A 19,875-nucleotide genomic window follows, 5' to 3' on the forward strand; every position below is an offset into this window, starting at 1 on the left:
CTGCCCTCCCCCTCCACATGCATCCTCTCTAAAATAAATTTAAAAAATTCAAATTTATCACACATGTACAAAAAAATTGGAAAGTGAATTTTATAAGAATACGACTCATAAATAAAAAGCTTAAAACTACAGTGTCTTTTAATTAGCAAGTATCAATGGAGCATTAAAAACAATTTACAAAATTGCATTTTACACACATGGGTTTTTAAGAACAAATGGGATTTGTAAATCAAGAAACATATGTTAATAATGTTTCAGGTTTAATTTGCCTATAAATAAGAATTCAAATAATCTTGTACAATAAAAATGCAAATATCTATAGCTACAACAAATTAGTATTACTCATTATGTTATTCTCTCTTGTAAAATAAAAACTCATCATATTCCTCCAGGAGGAATTTGTGTTTAATAGTATGATCATTAAGTGTAAAAAAATTTACATGAACATATGACTAATTCCAACCTGCAACTTCACTGTTGTTTTTTTTTAAATAAAATAGCTTTAAATTATTTAATTTCTTATGATTATATGCAGTAACCTGAATAAAATTTAAATTCAAAAAAGCAAATTATTGCCAAGGAGAAAAATATATTCCTTCTCAAAAGTAATTTTAATATATTAGGTCATTAACCAATTTAACTGAAATGGGGAAAAAATTAACAGAATAAAGCAACTCTAAATTGCTCAAATCCCAGAATGGCTAATTTAAGAGCAGTAATAATTTAAGACAAAATACTCTGGAATTAAATATATGTACAGATCACCTATAATCCAACCAGTTAAAAACATGTCTTACTGGGACACTTATGCTCTAGTTCCTTAAAAGTGTGCTAACTCCATATACATATTTACCTGAATACAGTCTCCCCAAATTGAGAGGGTATGGCAAAATGTAGTAGTGTGCATCTATCCACTTGGTTCCACATTTCAACCAGAGAAGCATCCATCAACACCCTAGCTTAGAATAAATTCTAGCAAGAGCAGTGTTCTGCAAACCAAAATTCTAAACCAAGGATTCTTGCAAAAGAAGAAAGATTACGTGCTTACCGTATAGAGTTCATTAAGAACCTTCATCAGATCCTCATGAAGTTGGAATGCAATCTCTTTGCTCTATAATTAAGAAGAAATTAAGAATATTTAAAAATGTAATAGAAACTTGTTTCTAAATTATTTATATCTTAAAAAGTCCAGTGACTGAAAATAGAAGAATGTATATAAAAACAATGGAAGGCCAGCATACCCCTAAATAATAAACATCTTTGACCAAGCTGCCCCCTCCTTTCTTTGTTTTTTTTTTTTTATAAGTAAACTCTGTGCCCAACATGGGGCTTGAACTCAAGACCCTGAGATCAAGGGTCACATGCTCTACTGACTGAGCCAGTGAGGCACCCCCCTGCCCTCTTTTTAATTACAATATAGTTGACACAATATTACATTAGTTTCAGGTGTACAACACAGTGATTCAACATCTCTATATGTTATGCTGTGCTCACAAGTGCAGCTACCATCTGTCACCACACAATGCTATTACAATATCATTTATATTCCCTATGCTGTATCTTTCATCTCCATAACTTATTCATTCTATAACTGGAAGCCTTGTATCTCCCACTCCCTTTCACCCATTTTGCCCATCCCCCTTCCTCCCTCCTATGTGACAACCAACAGTTTGTTCTCCACATTTCTGGGTCTGTTTCTGCTTGTTTATTTTGCTTTTTAGATTCCAGATGTAAATGAAATCATATGGTATTTATCTTTCTTTGTCCGACTTATTTCACTTAGCATAATACTCTCTTGGTCCATCCATGTTGTTGCAAATGGCAAGATCTGATTCTTTTTTATGACTCAGTAATATTCTACTACACACACACACACACACACACACACACACACACACACACACACACACACACACCATCTTTATCCATTCATCTATCAATGGACACTTGGGTTGCTTCCATATCTTGGCTATTGTAGATAATTCTACAATAAACACAGGGGTGCATATGTCTTTTCGAACGAGTGTTTTCATTTTCTTTGGGTAAATAACCTGTAGCAGAATTACTGGATCATATGATACTTGTATTTTTATTTTTTTTAAAGATTTCATTTTTAAGTAATCGCTACATCCTATGTTAGCTTGAACTCATGAAACTCGAGATCAAGAGTCGCATGCTCCACCTATTAAGCCAGTCAGGTGCCCCTCTATTTTTAATATTTTCATTTCTGCAGTGGCTGCACCGATTAACATTTCCAGCAACAGTGCATGAGAGTCCTCTTTCCTCCATATCCTTGCCAACAGTTATTTCTTATCTTTTTGATTCTAGCTAAATGGTCCTTTCTAGATACTAGATGTGTGCACCAACTGTCACCAAAGACTGGGTAGAGGAAAATAAGTAGAGTCTGAATGGCTCTTCCACCATCTGAATCAGACTTTATCAAGAAGAAAGAAAAAAGTTTTCAGAACAGAATTTTACTTAGTTGCATTATTCATTAAAGAATCAGAAATAGGGGCGCCTGGGTGGCTCAGTTGGCTGAATGCCTGACCACTGACTTCAGCTCAGGTCTTAATCTCAGGGTCATGAGTTCAAGCCTCACACTGGACTCCACACTGGATGTGCAGCCTCCTTAACAAAAAAAAAAAAAAAAAAAAAAAAAAGATGAATTCCAGCATCCCATCTTAGTACTGTCACAAAGAAATTTTGTGATTCCCAAAAAGCTAAGTTAGAAACCAAAACAGAAATTAACTCTCCCTTTCTAAAATAACTATTTGACTATAATTTTAACTTTAAGAAAGCACTTTCAAAGCAGTGAGATGGTGAGGCCACTTATCATCCATATACTTTTGCTTCTGTATTTATTAACTTCTTTTTTTCAAGTTCTTATTTGAATTCCAGTCAGTTAACATACAGTGTAATATCGGTTTCAGGTGTACAATCTAGTGATTCATCATTTCCATACAACACCTGGTGCTCATCTGCATTTATTATTTTCATTAAGATGAAAAAGAGTTCTACGCTTCTGCTCAGTTGGTAAATAACCAGCATTCAAAACAGTCTTCCCTAGGCTAATTCTGTGACTTTGATATATGAGTATTTGAATATTTTTTCCAGCAAAATCTATAAGCTATTTTAAAGGAAATGATATATCCAAATTAATTTTTATTTTCTTCCTGTTTTGAGTTCATGATGCAGTCAGCTACAGAGACTGGGAAGAATGTAGTGTGGCTTCATCCACAGTTTAATCAAGAACAACATCCACTGGATCATTTGTGTGTCCCTCACTGGACTGTCTGCACTGACAGTAAGGGCCATATCTTTACCAGCTCTGTGACTCTGATGTCCTGCACAGTGCTTGGGAGCCAGGCCAGGACTAGGGAGGGCAGGTGAGGCACCAACGGTATGGTATTTAAGGTGGCATTCCCTCCCTGGCTAGACCAGGTCCTGCTGGTGCACATGGGAAGCTTCCAATAAACACTTGCTAAATAAATCCACATACAAGCTGAAATACTGTGTCTGTGTAATAGCTCAAGTAGTTACTACAACTGCTGAAGGCTGGCCACTGGTAAGAGGAGAAAGGAAAGTCCCACAGGCCACTCCAGAAAATGTAAGGGAGGGCGCCTGGGTGGCACAGAAAGTTGGGCATCTGACTCTTGCTTTCAGCTCGGGGTCATGGGACAGAGCCCCTATCGGGCTCTGTGCTTAGTGTGGAGTCTGCTTGGGATTCTCTCTCCCTCTGCCCCTTCCACTCATCCTCCCTCTCTCTCTCTCAAATAAATAAATAAATCTTAAAAAAATGAAAATATTAGGATCTGGATGAAACACAGTCCATCTGCAAACCCACCACAGTCACTGGGTCAGGCCTCCCTCAAAAAAGGCCGAATGTGATGAAGCAAAAACTCTTGGAAGATAAAGCAGTGTGGGAAGATGACATCAGAGCAGTACCCGAACTTTGAGGAATTCAAATTCATTAGCACTAGTCACTGGGTCTTCTTGACGTGTTAAAGAGTACTGCTGTTTATCAAGCTCTGCTAACTTCTAAAATCCTTAAATTGGAGTTAGAGACTTTATGTTTTGCTGTGTCCCTGATATATGAAGAGGTGGATTAGCCAAATGAAACTCATTTAATTTTCCTCAATTGGTTATTGGTTATATATCCAAGTCTTGGTTATTCCGACTGTATACATTACACTGCAATCTCCTATGTCTTCAGTTTGGTGTTATTTTAACATCAAATTTCATCCAAGGATCTGGGTCACCGATTCAGAACTCTCTAATGGGATCAAAGGCCACTAAGTGACTCTGCTCAGCTGTCCACATTTCAGGTAGAAAGTCCAAAAATAAAGTATTTCTTGGCAAAGACTTAGGACAGTAACAACAACAAAAAATCCCTTAGGTCCGATTAGCCCTAAACAAGAATATTTAAAATCAGATTGAAGACTTAGGTTTGGGGTGATAAGAGTCCTGCCAAGCTATCCTAGGTCAAATATCTCAGAACAAGAAAGAAGATTCTTTGTACATTTCACATGTTATAAGATTTCAGGTAACGAGTAGAAAAAATCTGGCGTCACAAATTGTGCTCTGCCAAGCATACTCTTACATTTTTCTTTCACCTTTTCCCAGGGGCCCTGAAATATAAAAAAACTTGTCTAAGAGGCCATTGCATAACGCTTAAAAGCAAGGACTCTGGAGTCAGAATGCCTGGGTCTTAAGTTTCAAAGACTTTGGGTTCCCGTGGGCCTCAGTTTCCAGATCTGTAAACTGAATATAGTCATTGTGCCTATCTCATAGGGTTGATGAGAGCATTAATCAGACAACACATACATAGCATTTAGATTAATACCTAACACACAGTAAACATCCCATAAATATTATAATTATTTCTTTCCCAGACACTATTTGTAATGGCAACTTCCTTGAGCAAAGAGACCATGTTGTATTTTTCTTTCTCGTGGTCTGTCAGGACACGTGCTGCATTGACTTTCACGTAGAAAGTGATTGGCAGATACTGGTTGATGTGATCTTCCTGTCCCTCCCCATTGCCCTGGCCATTAGATCTCTCCAGGTGACGCCTGATTTGGAAGGACCCCACGTATTGTGCTCTAGCCCTCGGGCTTTACTTCCATCCGTAGGCCCTTGCCACATAAGTACACTATACTTACCGGTAATTCCTATGCTCCATTTACATGGGGGTCCTACCACTAGTGGTACTAGATGAATTAATCGAATATCCACTAGGAAATGGAAATTTCCTCAAGTCAACATGAAAAGATATAAACAAATCATGAAAGAGGACTTAAGGATCCTGGTTCCCATGGGAATTTTAGATGTTCTGAAAAGTTGGTGGGGAGTTCCTTTCAGGTTGGTAAACCTCTGCCTAGCCTCATGACACACCACCAAAGTCGATGCCTGTTTGCTTTAAATCACAGTCCAAATCCTCCATGGTCTAGGAAATAACTTCAAAATTAACTACTATCTTCCCAACACAACTTCTTTAGTCTGTAAAGGTTGTTATAGAACTGGACTGTGCTCCGAAGCACTAGTTCACGTGACTAATGCCTGGAGCATGAATTCACAAATACACGGGCTGGACACAACATCAAGTCCTCGTCCGAGTGCTGGGGCACAGTGCCTGTGCTGAGAGCATGGAAACAGTGAAAGGATTACCTCATGTTAGCCCCACCTCAACTTTACACATGTCTCCAAACTACACGAATGGTGAAAAACATTCCTTTCTTCAAAATGCTACTCTGGACCCCAAAAGAAATGATCTTAAACCAAAACATGCCTGCTGTGGCACACAGGGAGTACGCTGGCAATATTGGACAAATGAACGGAAACCCTCCAGTCAGAAAATATCTGGATTATCTGGGGCACCTGGGTGGCTCAGTCGTTAAGCGTCTGCCTTCGGCCCAGGTCATGGTCCCAGGGTCCTGGGATCGAGCTCTGCTGATCGGGCTCCCTGCTCCGCGGGAAGCCTGCTTCTCCCTCTCCCGCTCCCCCTGCTTGTGTTCCCTCTCTCATTGTGTCTCTCTCTGTCAAATAAATAAATAAAATCTTAAAAAAAAAAAAGAAAATATCTGGATTATCAAAGCCCATCAAAATTCAGTAGGTGAAATATGCCTCTGCGTTCTATTTCATTAAAATTTGAAAACAGTGAAGCAGACCCTTGATCCTTGAACAAGAACTTCTAAGTAAGAAAAATGATACCTTGGTATTAAGAAAAGCAATCAGTGTCCCCTTACAAGAGAAAAGAATAACTATGAAATAACATATGCTTGAAATCAGGTATTTTCTATGTTATTGGAGATTGGTAGATTAAAACTACTTTTGCAAAGGGCAGGAGAGCCCCTCCTCAGCCGCTTCGGCTATGGAGTTGGAAACGGGAAGAATTGGGTTTCTGCCCCCATTAATGTGAGTCTATATAAGTTCCAGTGATGGTAAAACTTCTAACACATTACAATAAGACTCTGTGATTCTGACCCAAGGAGAAGGAAAATGGTTAGAGCTTCAATTCAGTTGTCATTTATTGTCTCCAATGTGTAAATCGAGACTTGAATACCAAGCCTATTTCTAATTGTTTATTATTTATTGTCACTTTGATGTTTCAGACACCTCAGACATAAGTTTAAATTTAACAGTCCCAAAGTGTTATACATTTTTGCATTATAAAAATGAATTAAGTACACTGAAGAACACTGGAAAAATAGAGAACAGAGGGACACACCCACTACTATTACAGTTTGATGTATTTCCTTCAAGTTTTTCATCTAAACATAGGTCTGTTTAGGGAAGGGAGGGAAGCCTGCTTCTCCCTCTCCCACTCCCCCTGCTTGTGTTCCCTCTCGTGCTGTGTCTCTCTCTGTCAAATAAATAAATAAAATCTTTAAAAATAAATAAATAAACATAGGTCTGCATTATAATCGTTCTATAATAATGGAGTGTCTTTTTCCTTTTTTTCTTTTTTTTAAGATTTTATATTTATTTATTTGATAGAGACACAGCAAGAGAGAGAACACAAGCAGGGGGAGTGGCAGAGTAGAGGCAGAAGCAGTCTTCCTGCTGAGCAGGGATGCGGGGGGCCGATCCCAGGACCCTGGGATCATGACCTGAGCCGAAAGCAGACGCTTAGCAACTGAGCCACCCAGGCGCCCCATGGAGTATCTTTTTCTACTCTGCTTTTTTTTTTTTTTTTCAGTTACAATACATTTCCCCATCTACTTACGTAATTTTCAGAACCATCGTTACTGGATTCATAGTAACTACCCAGTGAATGTATATTAACCATTCTTCTATTATAGTTACCGAAATTTCCATTACTATTTTCCATTCACCATTCATCATTTATTTACTCATTCAATTTTACCAATCTGCCTTAAGCACTGTGAACTATTATCATAAATGCTGGTCTGAGGGCATATCTTGCATTTTATGTTGTATCCTTAAGCTCAATTCCCAGACATGAGATTAGCAGGATGGAAGTATTGACATTTCTAAGACCCCTGATACATATCAGAAGATCATTTTCTAAAAGCGTTCTAATGAATTTTTATTGCTTCCAGAACAACAGTGTCACGCAAGTCAGAATCGGGTTCATCCACGATTCACTTCTCCCTGAAGAAGGAGTCATCAATCCTATCTATTCTGGCTGATCCATTCTTCTGCATGCCATTAGAATTAAAAAAAAAAAAAAAAAAAAGATCTAATTATGTCCTTTCTCTGATTAAAGTCCTCCAAAGGCTTGCTCTATTTTTTCAGGATAGAGTTCAAAATTCTTAAATCACCCATAACCTCTCCTGCCTACCTAGCCTACTTCACCTTCCACAAATCTCAAATGATACTTTTCAGTCTGGTCATAAAATGCCACCTCACCTGTCCTGCTTTTACATCACCGTATTTTCCCCAAGCTGGCCCCCTCTGCCAGGACTCTCCTCCGGTTTCTTACCTGCTACAATCCTCTCTGCTACTCTGAAAAACCTTTTAATGTCACCTTGTCTCCCAAAGAAAGAAATGACATCTTCCCTTCGCTGTGATTTTTTAAAAATGATTTTATTTATTTATTTCAGAGAGAGTGCAAGCATGAGCAGGGGTGGGGAGGGAGAGGAAGGCTTCCTGCTGAGCAGGACCCTGAGATCATGACCTGAGCCGAAGGCAGATGCTTAACAGACTGAGCCACCTAGGTGCCCCCTTCTCTATGATTTTATAAGATATTCATTTTTCACCACTCTTAGGCTGTATAATTTAGTGGTTAAGAGTTCATACTCTAAAATCGAACTGCCTATTATCAACCCTGTTATAGTCTGTGCCTAAGTTAAATAATTTTGTGAGACCTCAGTTTTTTCCAATGGCAAAATGGAGACACCAGTAGTTTCTATGTCAGAGTTTTATTGGGATGGTCCTTATTGATACTCAACACAAAACGTGGCATACAGTGAGTGTTAAGCTGATGCTACCCACTAATATTACACTTACCACATTTCTTTCTCTCCTCATAAACAGAGAGTTTCTTTGAGAGCAGGCACTATGTCCCAGGCCTGCTTGGGTAGCTGGCATACTATAGATTCTAGATACACATTTGTTGAATGAATGGACCCAGACCTGAGTAAATAAAGCATGGCGTCTGCCCTCCACAGTTTAAAATCTCACGGAAGAGCCAGACATGCCCCAACAACTTTATATACGGAGCACCGTAATAAGCACTACACTGTGTGGGCCCTGACCAGGATCTTTAATTCTGGAGGCCTGCAGACTTGCTCCCTGGAAACTCCCAGAAATAAGAGAGAGAAAGGCAGAAGAAAGAGCATAATTAATACAACCACATGTGAGTACACTGAGTAATCAATCAAGTGATTTTTGTGGTTGGATTAAATGACCAATTCAGAGGGCTTCTCGCTTCTCACAGAGGTATTTTTAAAGTAAATCCATTGTGATGACCAGAATCCTGACCTTATGCTGAGTCAGAGTGAGAATAAGAGAGAAAGAGGAAAACCAGATTAAATATTTAATGAGAAGATTTTAAATGACTTTAGTGTCTCACGCTCAGTGAGTTCTGGATGTAAATTTTGGTTAAAAGGGTCAGTCCATCCTTCCACAGTGTGTGTGCTTTTAAGTTTCCAAGGCTCCTGTTCATGTGTCTTTACAATAATAGATTCTTTTAAATCACATAAACGTGGAAGACAGAAGCAACAGCATCCTCCAAAATGCCTAATGGAGAAAGTTGGGATGGTCTTAATAGCCAGAATCAAGCTTCTGGATAACATTTAATAGTGTTTCTATACATTTCCCTTCTATCCATCAAGGGACATGGTTTTGTGTTTATTACAATGCACAACTAAGTATCAGTGTGTGGAATTAGCTTCACAATCTACCTCATTCCTGAGGAGAAAACCATTCAGTATTCTCTTAGACAAAACTCCATGCCATGAGAAAATGTGGGAAAATCAGAATCATAGATGCATGGGAGACAGAACTTTGTTTTGAAACAAGACAAAACTTAATCTTCAAGGATGTATCTGGGACATCTCCTAGAATATTTACTAATAAATTGCTAAAGCAAATGTGGCATTTGGCACCCAGGTGAAAAAGGTCTGCTGCTGCTTGTGAAAGTTTAGCCTGAAAGCCAGCAATCTGAAGGGTGCAAAGGCACGTATATACCAACATCACTCATAACCTCCCAGGTAAACACAGCACCAGAACAGACAGACTAAGTAGCTCAAGATGCACATTTAAAATCCCACCGGGAATAAAGGAGATGAGACAACTATTTTCATCTTCAGCTTGCATTCCCCCAACTCTCCAAGAAACACAATTTTTCAGGCTAGGGTTATTTTTCTACTCAAAATGGTGATAAATTCGAAATATCTTTTTAGTGTCACTAAATGAATAATCACTTAGGCATAAATTCTCAGTAGCTGATATAAACAAACCCACCCAATTAAAAACAGAATGTGTGATGAAATTCTGGTTCAGACTGTAATATAATTAACTAAAAACAGAAGAAATGTGTATTTCCAGAGCGTTTTTTCAATATGCATGCACTTTACAAAAATTTATCAACTCAACTTTATTAACATTTCTTTATATTAGCATAGTAAGAATATATTTATTAGCATGGAAAGGATATAATAATATATTTTCTATAGTATATGAACCTGAGTCTACAAATTTATTACCAAAGCCAACTGTCTTTCTCTCCTGTGGTAGATGTCATGGGCAGGGATCCTAAGCCACACTGCTTCTCCGTGTGACCAAAAGCTTCTATCAATGGCACAACTGGCTGGGGTTAGGAGTCTGTGGTGAAGCAAACTAGACCACATTGTGTAGGGAGCCACACTGTGTAAGATCTCCGTCTTAACAGCACTGCGGTAAGAAAAATCCAGGGACTGTTTACAGAAATACATCAATTAAGTAGATTTGTTCATTTATAAGTTATCCATTGAATTAGTAAGCAAAAGGCAGAGATTCTTTGAGATATTAATAAAAGTTCATTCATTCATGTACTCATTCTACCAGTTCCTATGAGTATCTTCTATGCGTCAAGGTTAGAAAAGGAGCCTTAGAGTCAGATAAACACAACCATTTCAATTCAGTCTGATTTATGCTTATTCAAACAATCTAAACCAAGTAAAATCTCTACATACAAATCTTGAACCAAACTCAAAATTTAATAAACTAATCAATCTTCAAGAATTTAACCTAGGGGCACCTGAGTGGCTCAGCTGGTTAGGCGTCTGCCTTTTGGGTTGTGGTCTTAGGGTCCTGGGACAGAGCCCTACAACTGGGGCTCCCTCTCTCTCTGCCCCTCCCCCTCATACTCTCTCTCTCAAATAAATAAAATCTTAAAAAAAAAAGAATTTAACCTAAATCAGAATCTTCCTTTACAGATCTATATTTAGCTTAAAACTAATAGTACCATCTCAGAACTACAAGTGGTCTATAGAACTAACCATGTATTTAAGTAAAGGATGGAAAAAAACAAATTCCCACGGGTAAGTGTCTTTTCATCAAAGACTTGGCTCCTTGAATACAACCAGAGAAATTTAGAAAACATTTGTGGCTAGTGGGCAAATGTACATGGGATGACAGCCTACCTGAAAGATGAAAAAAACCCCAAAACCTTCAATATGGTCTAGGGTCAGACTATTTAAATATCTTTTATTTCTCTGAGCTGTTTCCTCATCTGTAAAATAGAGAATATTAAAACATCCAGTTGACCCCTGAACAATGTAAGTTTGAACTACACGGGTCCACTTACATGCGGGGTTTTTCAATAAAACAGTACAGTACTGTAAGTGTATTTTCTCTCCTTTATGACTTTCTTAATAACATTTTCTTTTCTCGAGCTCATTTTATTGTAAGAATACAGTAAATAATATATATAACATACAAAATATGTGTTAATTGGCTGTTTTTGTTATCAGTAAGGCTTCGAGTCAACAGTAGGTTATCAGTAGTTAAGTTTTAGGAGATTCAAAAGTTATATGCAGATTTTCAACTATGCAGGGGGTTGGCACCCCTAACCCTCACGTTGTTCAAGAGTCAACTATATACTTCCTAGGATTCTTACAAGGATTAAATGAGATAGCCATTGTTTGTGCCCAACAGTATCTGGCACATACGAAGAACTCCATAAATGTAAGTTCTGTCATAATGATGCTATTATCAGCTCAGTGTCATATCCTTGTTTCATCTCATGAAGTCACCCTCCATTTTTCTAAATGCTGACACAAGTGTATTCATACTGACTTTCAACTCAGTACGTCTCAGATGGTCACTTCAACATACTTCAAGAGTTACTTTCTAGAATACTTAAATTTTGTTTGAGGTATTACAGCAAGGAGGTAAAGTCCATTCCAAAGCTACAACAAAGCAAACTCCATTGAGCTCCCCCTTGCTGACATCAGACTGCGAAAACTGTTAGAATGTCTTCCTTAGGCTCAGGAACTTGTCTCTCCTCTTGTTCTATCACTGGTCTTAACTCCTGTAGACTTGCAGAGCTAGTTAATTGTAAGCTATCTTCTATATGACAGGTCTTCAAATATGTGAAGACAGCTACTCTGTCCTAGCTAAGGCTTAAGTACCTTTTCTTTGTACTAAACATTCCCAGTGTCTTTATTCCTTACGTGACACAGTTTAAAGAAATCAGATAGCATTCTCCTTGCCCCCCAGATTATTACTGTCTTGCAGCTAGTGGTACAAAGACATTTTCTTTATACTTCAAGTGGTGGAGGCTAAAATCTTGAAAGGATTATTAGGAAACAACACCCCCAACCCCTGTGACTTGCTGTCATTTGCAATTGCCCTGTTTTGTGGAAGCAGTCCAAACCCATGTTTGCGTGGTTATTATAAGCCCAGGAATCTTGGAATCACTGTTAGATTCTTTTTCTTTTCCAATAGGGTAAAGAGCCATCAGATAAAAGAGTAAAAGCCTTAAGAAAATCTGACTAGGACAGACCATTTATAAAACAACAGCAACAAAAACGAAGCATTCAAATAATTCTCAATCTATGCAGATGCACACTTTTTGAAGACAATATCATTACAAGCATGGAACTACTCTCTAGCCATAATTCATGACACAGCAAAAATGACCAGCCAGATTAATAATGCAATAGCTTTCCCCAAGACCAGTTTCTTCTCATTCCAATTTACTCTTCACAATGCTTTGAACAAACAAAGATGATTATGTCGTATCCCTGAGTAGAAGTCTCTCTTGGTTTCCTTGGTTGCTTAGATGACAACCTACCAATTCCTCAAGCTAAGAAAATTCTTGCACTCCAGCCCCTTGCACTCCTACCAAATATGCCTTTCTAAATCTCAGATAGCTGTTAACCCACTGTATATGCTTCTCCAACCTATAGGCTACGTTCCTAATCCCAGCCAGCTGTGTAATTGATGTGAGGTTTAGGTTGAGGCAAAAAGGAGGTGGCCTAATATATCTTTACAACTCACTACTGTTAAGAGTTTGGTAGATGGGGCCATCAAGAACCCCACCTACCATCATATTCCCCTACCACCATTTCCTAGATATGTGCTAGGCTTGATTAGAACCACAGGACCTTGTTCTTTGCTGTTCTCTCTGTATAAAAGAATGCACTTGTCCTAATTCCTCTGGAAAACCTAAGTTTAAGATGATGATCAAATGCCACTCTGTCTGTGAAATCTTTCTCCATTTTCCTAGGCAGTATGCCTTATAATCCCCTCTGTGCTCTTGTGGTCTTAGGTCCTTTCTCTGTAAGAGCAGTTACTGATTTATAATGTAATTTTTATCTCTATACTTCCTTTCCGTATTAGATTAATTTCTCCTCTGGTGTACTGAGGATTTGTGTCTTACTCACTTTTGTAACCTCAGAACCCACCATTGTGCCTGTTGCACAATGATAATACATGTTTGTTGAATGAATAATAAAATAGAATGTCTATTTTGTTTTGAAAAAGAAAGTTGATTTCAGTAAAGTTTCAGAAAAAATGAAAAGAGAAAGAAAAGTAGAAGTTACAATGGATTTGTCGTAACTGTTCAGTGGAATTATAAGACCCTGCCAAATAATAAAATGTTATTTTAGTAGACCCCTGCAATATCCATCTTAAGAGCTAAAGAGATGAAATTTTTACGGGCATGTTTATTCAAGCCAGTGCACTAAGCGAATTATGAGTCTCTGGTCAGTTAAAACTATCAAAGTTTAAAAAGTAAAATGGTGCATGTATTTATTAACTATCAATTATTGAACATTACTGGTTTTCCCCAATCTAAATAGTTCACATAATCAACATCAAAATTTTTTATTTTCATAACTTTCTAGGTTCATCTGACAATGTATTTAGTTGGCAAAATTTTTGCTTGTCTCTATTTAACTGCTTCTCTAATAAAATTTTTTTTCCCTTTGAAATCAATCTGACAGCCATAATCAGTTCTGTTTGTAATGCATATTTTTGGGTTGTTATAATTCAAGGTATCGCCAGTGTTTCTTAATTCAAATATTTACTCTATGTGCAATATCCCCCAATATGGCATTTCCTACAGCTGCTAGAAATCTTCTAGAATCCTACAATGTGAAATTAAACATAGTCTTCAAATGGTAAGACGCCTTGGCTAGCAACCAGAATACTGTTTTCAGGTTGCTTTAGAATTTGATCTCAACTGCAGACACCTCGACATATGGTAGGAATGTTCTCTCCTCATCGGTTCTTTACTTAAGGCTACAATTTCCTTCTAGGATAAGGAGAATGGTAAGAATTCAGGGCCATAGGGCTCCTTGAAAATGAATTTTATTAAGTGCTGATCTTTTATAAGTAACTGAATGGTATTTCTGAATGCTATTTTTTTTAAAGATTTTATTTATTTATTTGACAGAGAGAGAGAGAGAGAAAGAGTGAGCACAAACAGGGGGAATGGCAGGCAGAGGCAGAGGGAGAAGCAAGCTCCCCACAGAGAAGGGAGAGCCCGATGTGGGACTCGATCCCAGGACTCCGGGATCATGACCTGAGCCGAAGGCAGTTGCTTAACCAACTGAGCCACCCAGGCGCCCTGAATGCTATTTTTTTACCCCTCTTTATGGGAGGTGAGAGGCTGGGTACCTTTTGACCTACTCCATGTTTGTTAATTTAATCTAGAGTTGTAAACCCTGTAACTGAAAAATCAAACTGGAACATTTCTTGAAAAAAAAAATGTGCTTGGGAGAATGGAGCACTCAGTAAGAATCAACTGTTCTCAACTTGGGCCAACTCCTCCTGCCCAGGGACATCTGGTATTATCTGAAAACATTTTTGGTTGTCACAAATGGTAAGGTGCTATTGGCATTTAGTGCGTAGGGAAATCTGGTCATTTGATTCTTGTTCTCCCATAAGTAAGGTCTCATTTTTTCTCTGGCTGCTTCCAATACTTTTTTTCTTTAGTTTTCAGTTTGATTATGATGTATCTGAGTACTGACTTTTAAAGATTAATTCTTCTGATGAAAAGCTTGCATTTTGCTGAGCTTCTTAAATGTGTAGGTTCTTTGCCATATTTGGAAAGTTTCCTTGCAATTATTTTTTCAAATATTTTTTCTGCATAAACTCTTTTTTCCTCTCCTTCAGGGACTCTGCAGTCTGCTGATACAAATGTCAGACTTTTGGTATTGTCCCAAAGGTCCATGAAGCACTGCTCATTTTTTCAAATTTTTTCCCTGTTGTTCAGATTGGACAACTTCTATGAATCTGTCTTCAAGATTAACAGAAATTAATCTGACTCTTCCCTCTGTTACCTCCGTTCTGCTATTGAACCCATTTAGTGAGTTTTTAAAATTTTGGTTACTTTCTGTCTTTCCCTTCACTTCAAGAATGTTTGTCCTTACTTCGTGGAACATTTTTATCGTAATTTTTTTAAAAGTCTTTGGTAGATAATTCCAATATTTGCATCAATTCAGAATCATCTGTTGATTATCTTTTCCCATGTGAACTGAAGTATTCCTGGTTCTTTACATGCTGAGTAATTTTGGATTGTATTCTGGATATTCTGAATACTATGTTATGAGATGTGGAGTCTTATTTAAACCATATGGAAAATGTTGATATTCTTGTTTTATCAAGAAATCAACCTGGTTGGATTCAGGATGCAAATTCTGACCAGCCTTCCATAGGTTGTAGTTTCAATGTAGGTTCTGTTTTCAACATACACTATTTGTATCTGTCCTGTACATGCACATACAGTGTTCATTCTGGAATCCAGGCAGCGGTCTATCCCTTGGCTCAGCTCTCAAAATCTATGGTAGGTATACTGCTTAAAATCAGACCTAAGCATATCCAGCTTAGGGGTAAGCTGAGGAGTTCATAAAGAACTTTATGGGGAATACCTGGCTGGCTCAGTTGGTGGAGTGTGTGACTCTTGATCTCGGGGTTGTGAGTTAGAGCCTCACACTAGGTGTAGAGATTGCTAAAAAATAAAATCTTAAAAAAAAAAAAAAGACTTCATGGGATTGTTTTTTTAATCTTCACCATCTCTGTAATCTCCCTGGTACTTTCTGGTTCCTTGGGACACCCCTTTTGAGTCCTCTGACCAGAAAACTTGTACTTTAGTTCTTCCACTCTGCCACAAACTTCCCATGTGATTTTCCTCTGATTTCTTGTTCTTGGGAAGTAGACTGCACATAATAGTGTTGCTTAAATCTAGCCGTCAATACCGGATATTGTTGAAATGCCTTGAAATTTCTGTTATGTAGGTGACACTCATCTCTGGTTTCTAATATAAATGTAAATATTCATTATTTATTCATTCAATAAATAGTAACTGAGCATCTATTATTTGCTAGTCAGTGTTTCAGTGAATGATACAAGGACACTTCCCTCAGGAACTTACACTTAAATTGAGGGGAAATGAAGTGAATAAATATTAAGTAAATATACAATATGTCAAAAAGAGATAAGTGCTTTAGAGAAAATTATAGTGAAAGAAGGGAGGTGGGGGTGCAGACTCTCACTCAGAGTAAGGTGGGAGCCAAGAGAGTGAGGAAAGGAGTAATGAGATCGGCTTGAAGTTAAAAGGATTGTTCCAATTCTTCCTATTTATGTATTTGATAAGTCATTTCAAGGTGATTTGGGAGGTAAGACAGTTGGGGGTTCATGTGCAACCCGCCATCTTGCTCAGAAGTTCCCTGATACCATGTCTCTTCATTTTAATCATCTGAATTCTGTATGTTCAAAGCACAGTTTTCAAGTGTACCTGGAGAAAAGGCCAACTCTTCATTAACAAACAGCATTTGGAGTGGAATTAGTTACTGTTTATAGTAACCCACTTTTTTTTTTTTTTTACAGCAAACACTGACTCGTACTCTGGGCAAAGTTTCTTTAAGGGTTTTAGTTTACAATAAATAATTCTTTTCTTGTGTGTCTTATAAAATATGTTCATTGTACAAAAATCAGAAATCACAGATAAGCAAACAGAAGGAAAAAAGGTAACTTAGAAATATTCATTTAAAATAATTTTGGTCTATACAACTTCCAGGTTTTTGTTAATTTATTATTATTTTTTAAAGACTTTATTTATTTATTTGACAGAGAGAGAAAGCACAAGTAGGCAGAGCAGCAGGCAGAGAGAGAGGGAGAAGCAGGCTCTCCATTGAGCAGGGAGCCAGACACGGTGCTCGATCCCAGGACCCAAGGATCATGACCCGAGCCAAAGGCAGCCGCTTAACCGACTGAGCCACCCAGGCGCCCCCAGTTTTTTTTTTTTTTAAACCACAAATAAGTCTCAAGGGCTTTTCAACAACTGTTCTCAATATAATTATGGGCTCAACCACTAACAGGAGAGTGTCAGGACCACCGTACCATGCTGCATGACAAAATGTCCAAGTTTGCTCACGTCAGGTTTTCAATTCTATCACTTTCCAAGGAGACATACATATATCACCTGTTTAGTGTCCTCCTTAAAAATCTTTAATAAAGCTTCTGAACTGATGGTGAAGGCTATTATCTAGTAACTCACCTGCTAAATTTATAGCCAGGTCAATCACACGTGTCCTTTTGTCGCTAATAAAGGCAACAACATCAATGGAAGAACAGTAGCACTGACAACTGTTAATTTTTAAGTACTTGTGCTACCCACACTGATAAGCGACTTATAAATACAAATTTAAAACATCTTCTACAGTATTTCAGAAAATTTCATCACTGTAAGACATTAGAGTTTAGTTTTGACTTACTTCCAGAAAAATGAGCTGGCCATAGTCAATAAAACTCAAGAGAACCAGATAGTAGTGTTTGCTTGAACTATTCACACTTATTTATCCAGGTCCCATCAATAATTAAACTGTCCCCTGATGCCACCAGCATTCCATTTAATTCTTCTGCTACACCGCACTGAAATGCTCTGAAAAAAGTTCCTCTTGTTATATTATTTATTACTATTGCATTAGCATCCGAAATTACATGTGGTAGCTCTCTGCTAATAAAATAGGAAATTTATTTTTCAGGAAATGGATTACTCATTGGTAAATCACAGCTATGACCATCTTTACTCCAAAAAGGCAAAAGATAAAAATTTATCCAAAGCATGACATTCTACTACCACTCTTTGACCTAACAATTCTACTTCAAGGAATACAGCATAAGAAAAAACACTATAGGGGCGCCTGGAGGGCTCAGTCGTTAAGCGTCTGCCTTCTGCTCAGGTCATGTTCCCAGGGTCCTGGGATCGAGTCCCGCATTGGGCTCCCGGCTTTGCAGGAAGCCTGCTTCTCCCTCTCCCACTCCCCCTGCTTGTGTTCCCTCTCTCGCTATAGCTCTCTGTCAAATGAATGAATGAATGAATGAATGAATGAATAAATAAATAAATAAATAAGAAAAGAAAAAACACTACAGATGTGTGAAAGCTTGAAGGGTCCAACAATAGGAAAAGAACATGGCCATGCAGATAGTGAAACACTATGTGGGCATGAAGTATCCTGTTTTAAAGGCTTATTTCCAGACATGGGAAATACTAACAAATTTTACATGAAAAGGGCAAGTTCCCGAGCTACCTGCAACAAAATCTCAAATTTTGTAAAATACATGTATGTTTGTATACTACACAAATATGTTTATACATACAAATACTGAAAAGATATAGCCCAAAATATCAACCACAGGTAGTGTTAATATGGAGAATTATTTCCATTTTTTAATGTTTTCTAAATTTCTACAATGACTATATATTTTTATATTCAAAAAGAGATTCTTTCATATACAGATTGGTAGTTTTCAGATTTTTTAAAACTTATGGAACTTTTCTTTAAAAAAGGTTAGAGTGTTAGAGATCTGTTGCAGACTGGTATCTTTTATTGACTTATATTAAAGTCTCTGAATGTTTTCAATGGTCTAATTGACAATGCAACATTTTTTCCCTAGGAAATGTTTTCGTTTTCTTTCTTTTCATACTGGGGTATTGAAGTAGAATATGACTGGCCTTGATCAAAATAGAAAATGACTACAAATTTCCAAATTTTACTAGTAATGTCTCCTTCCTTCAGATTGGGCCACACAATCAATGATACCCAAGAAGTTAATTTAATTCCTGTGCGTCTGATAACCTACAGCATTTATAGCAAAATGGAGTAATTCTCAGTGGTCTGGGACCAGTCTCTGCTGCTTTGAATCCCTGCCTATAACTGGATGATGGGCAGATTCTGCTGCCTCACCCAAAACTGTCATTCTTCAGATTTTCATAAGAAAAGAATAGGGCCAAGACCATAGTGCCCCAATTCTAAGAAGTGTCTTACCTATGCATTGAATAACATCTCCAGTTACCATGGAAAAATACAACAGAGTCACAGTAACTATGAACTAAGACGTATGGGCAAAGACAAAATACATACCCACTAGCCTGGCTCTACAATTTATATCTTTGAGTCTTTTATTTCCTCCTCCCTGAAATGTGAATTATAATACCTGTTCACGGGCAGCACACATGAACAAATGTGTGAAAAATGCAGAGCACAGTGCTTGGTGCACAGTTAAAATTCAGTAAGAGGGAATGTACAGATGTCATTATGATTGGTGAAGAAATAAACTTATACTTGTACACATATTTATGCAAACCAAGGAAGGACAAAAACATGAATACCGTGAAAACAATCCATGGGGAAATGATAGAGTTGAAGATAATTTAAAACACACAAAGATAACTTAGCATATTCAACTGCTACCATTTTACTGTGATCCCTCTAAACTATACACTTCTATCAACATTCTTAAAATTGGGAAATAAGATCATGTGATAAGGTGCTTAAATAAAGTGATTACTGCAAGCTGGCTGTGTCCTTTCCTGCAATTATGACTGCTGACATTAATTAGATTTTTATGTGTAGCATATGATCTGCACATTTTCTGGCTGCAGCACCAAACCAGATGCAGGACACTCTCTTTCAG

The 19,875-nt window shown here is 37.7% G+C and overlaps 1 protein-coding gene across 1 annotated transcript in view; it reads right to left on the reverse strand.

The window, feature by feature from the left end:
- SRGAP1 (SLIT-ROBO Rho GTPase activating protein 1) overlaps positions 1–19,875 on the reverse strand; it is a 265,860-nt gene that overhangs the window by 105,395 nt on the left and 140,590 nt on the right. Inside the window, 1 exon segment of the mRNA XM_027593051.2 lies at positions 1,049–1,111. Coding sequence (XP_027448852.2) covers positions 1,049–1,111 — 63 coding nt within the window.

The sequence above is a fragment of the Zalophus californianus genome, chromosome 9 (assembly GCF_009762305.2).
Source record: "Zalophus californianus isolate mZalCal1 chromosome 9, mZalCal1.pri.v2, whole genome shotgun sequence".
Taxonomy (NCBI): Eukaryota; Metazoa; Chordata; class Mammalia; order Carnivora; family Otariidae; genus Zalophus; species Zalophus californianus.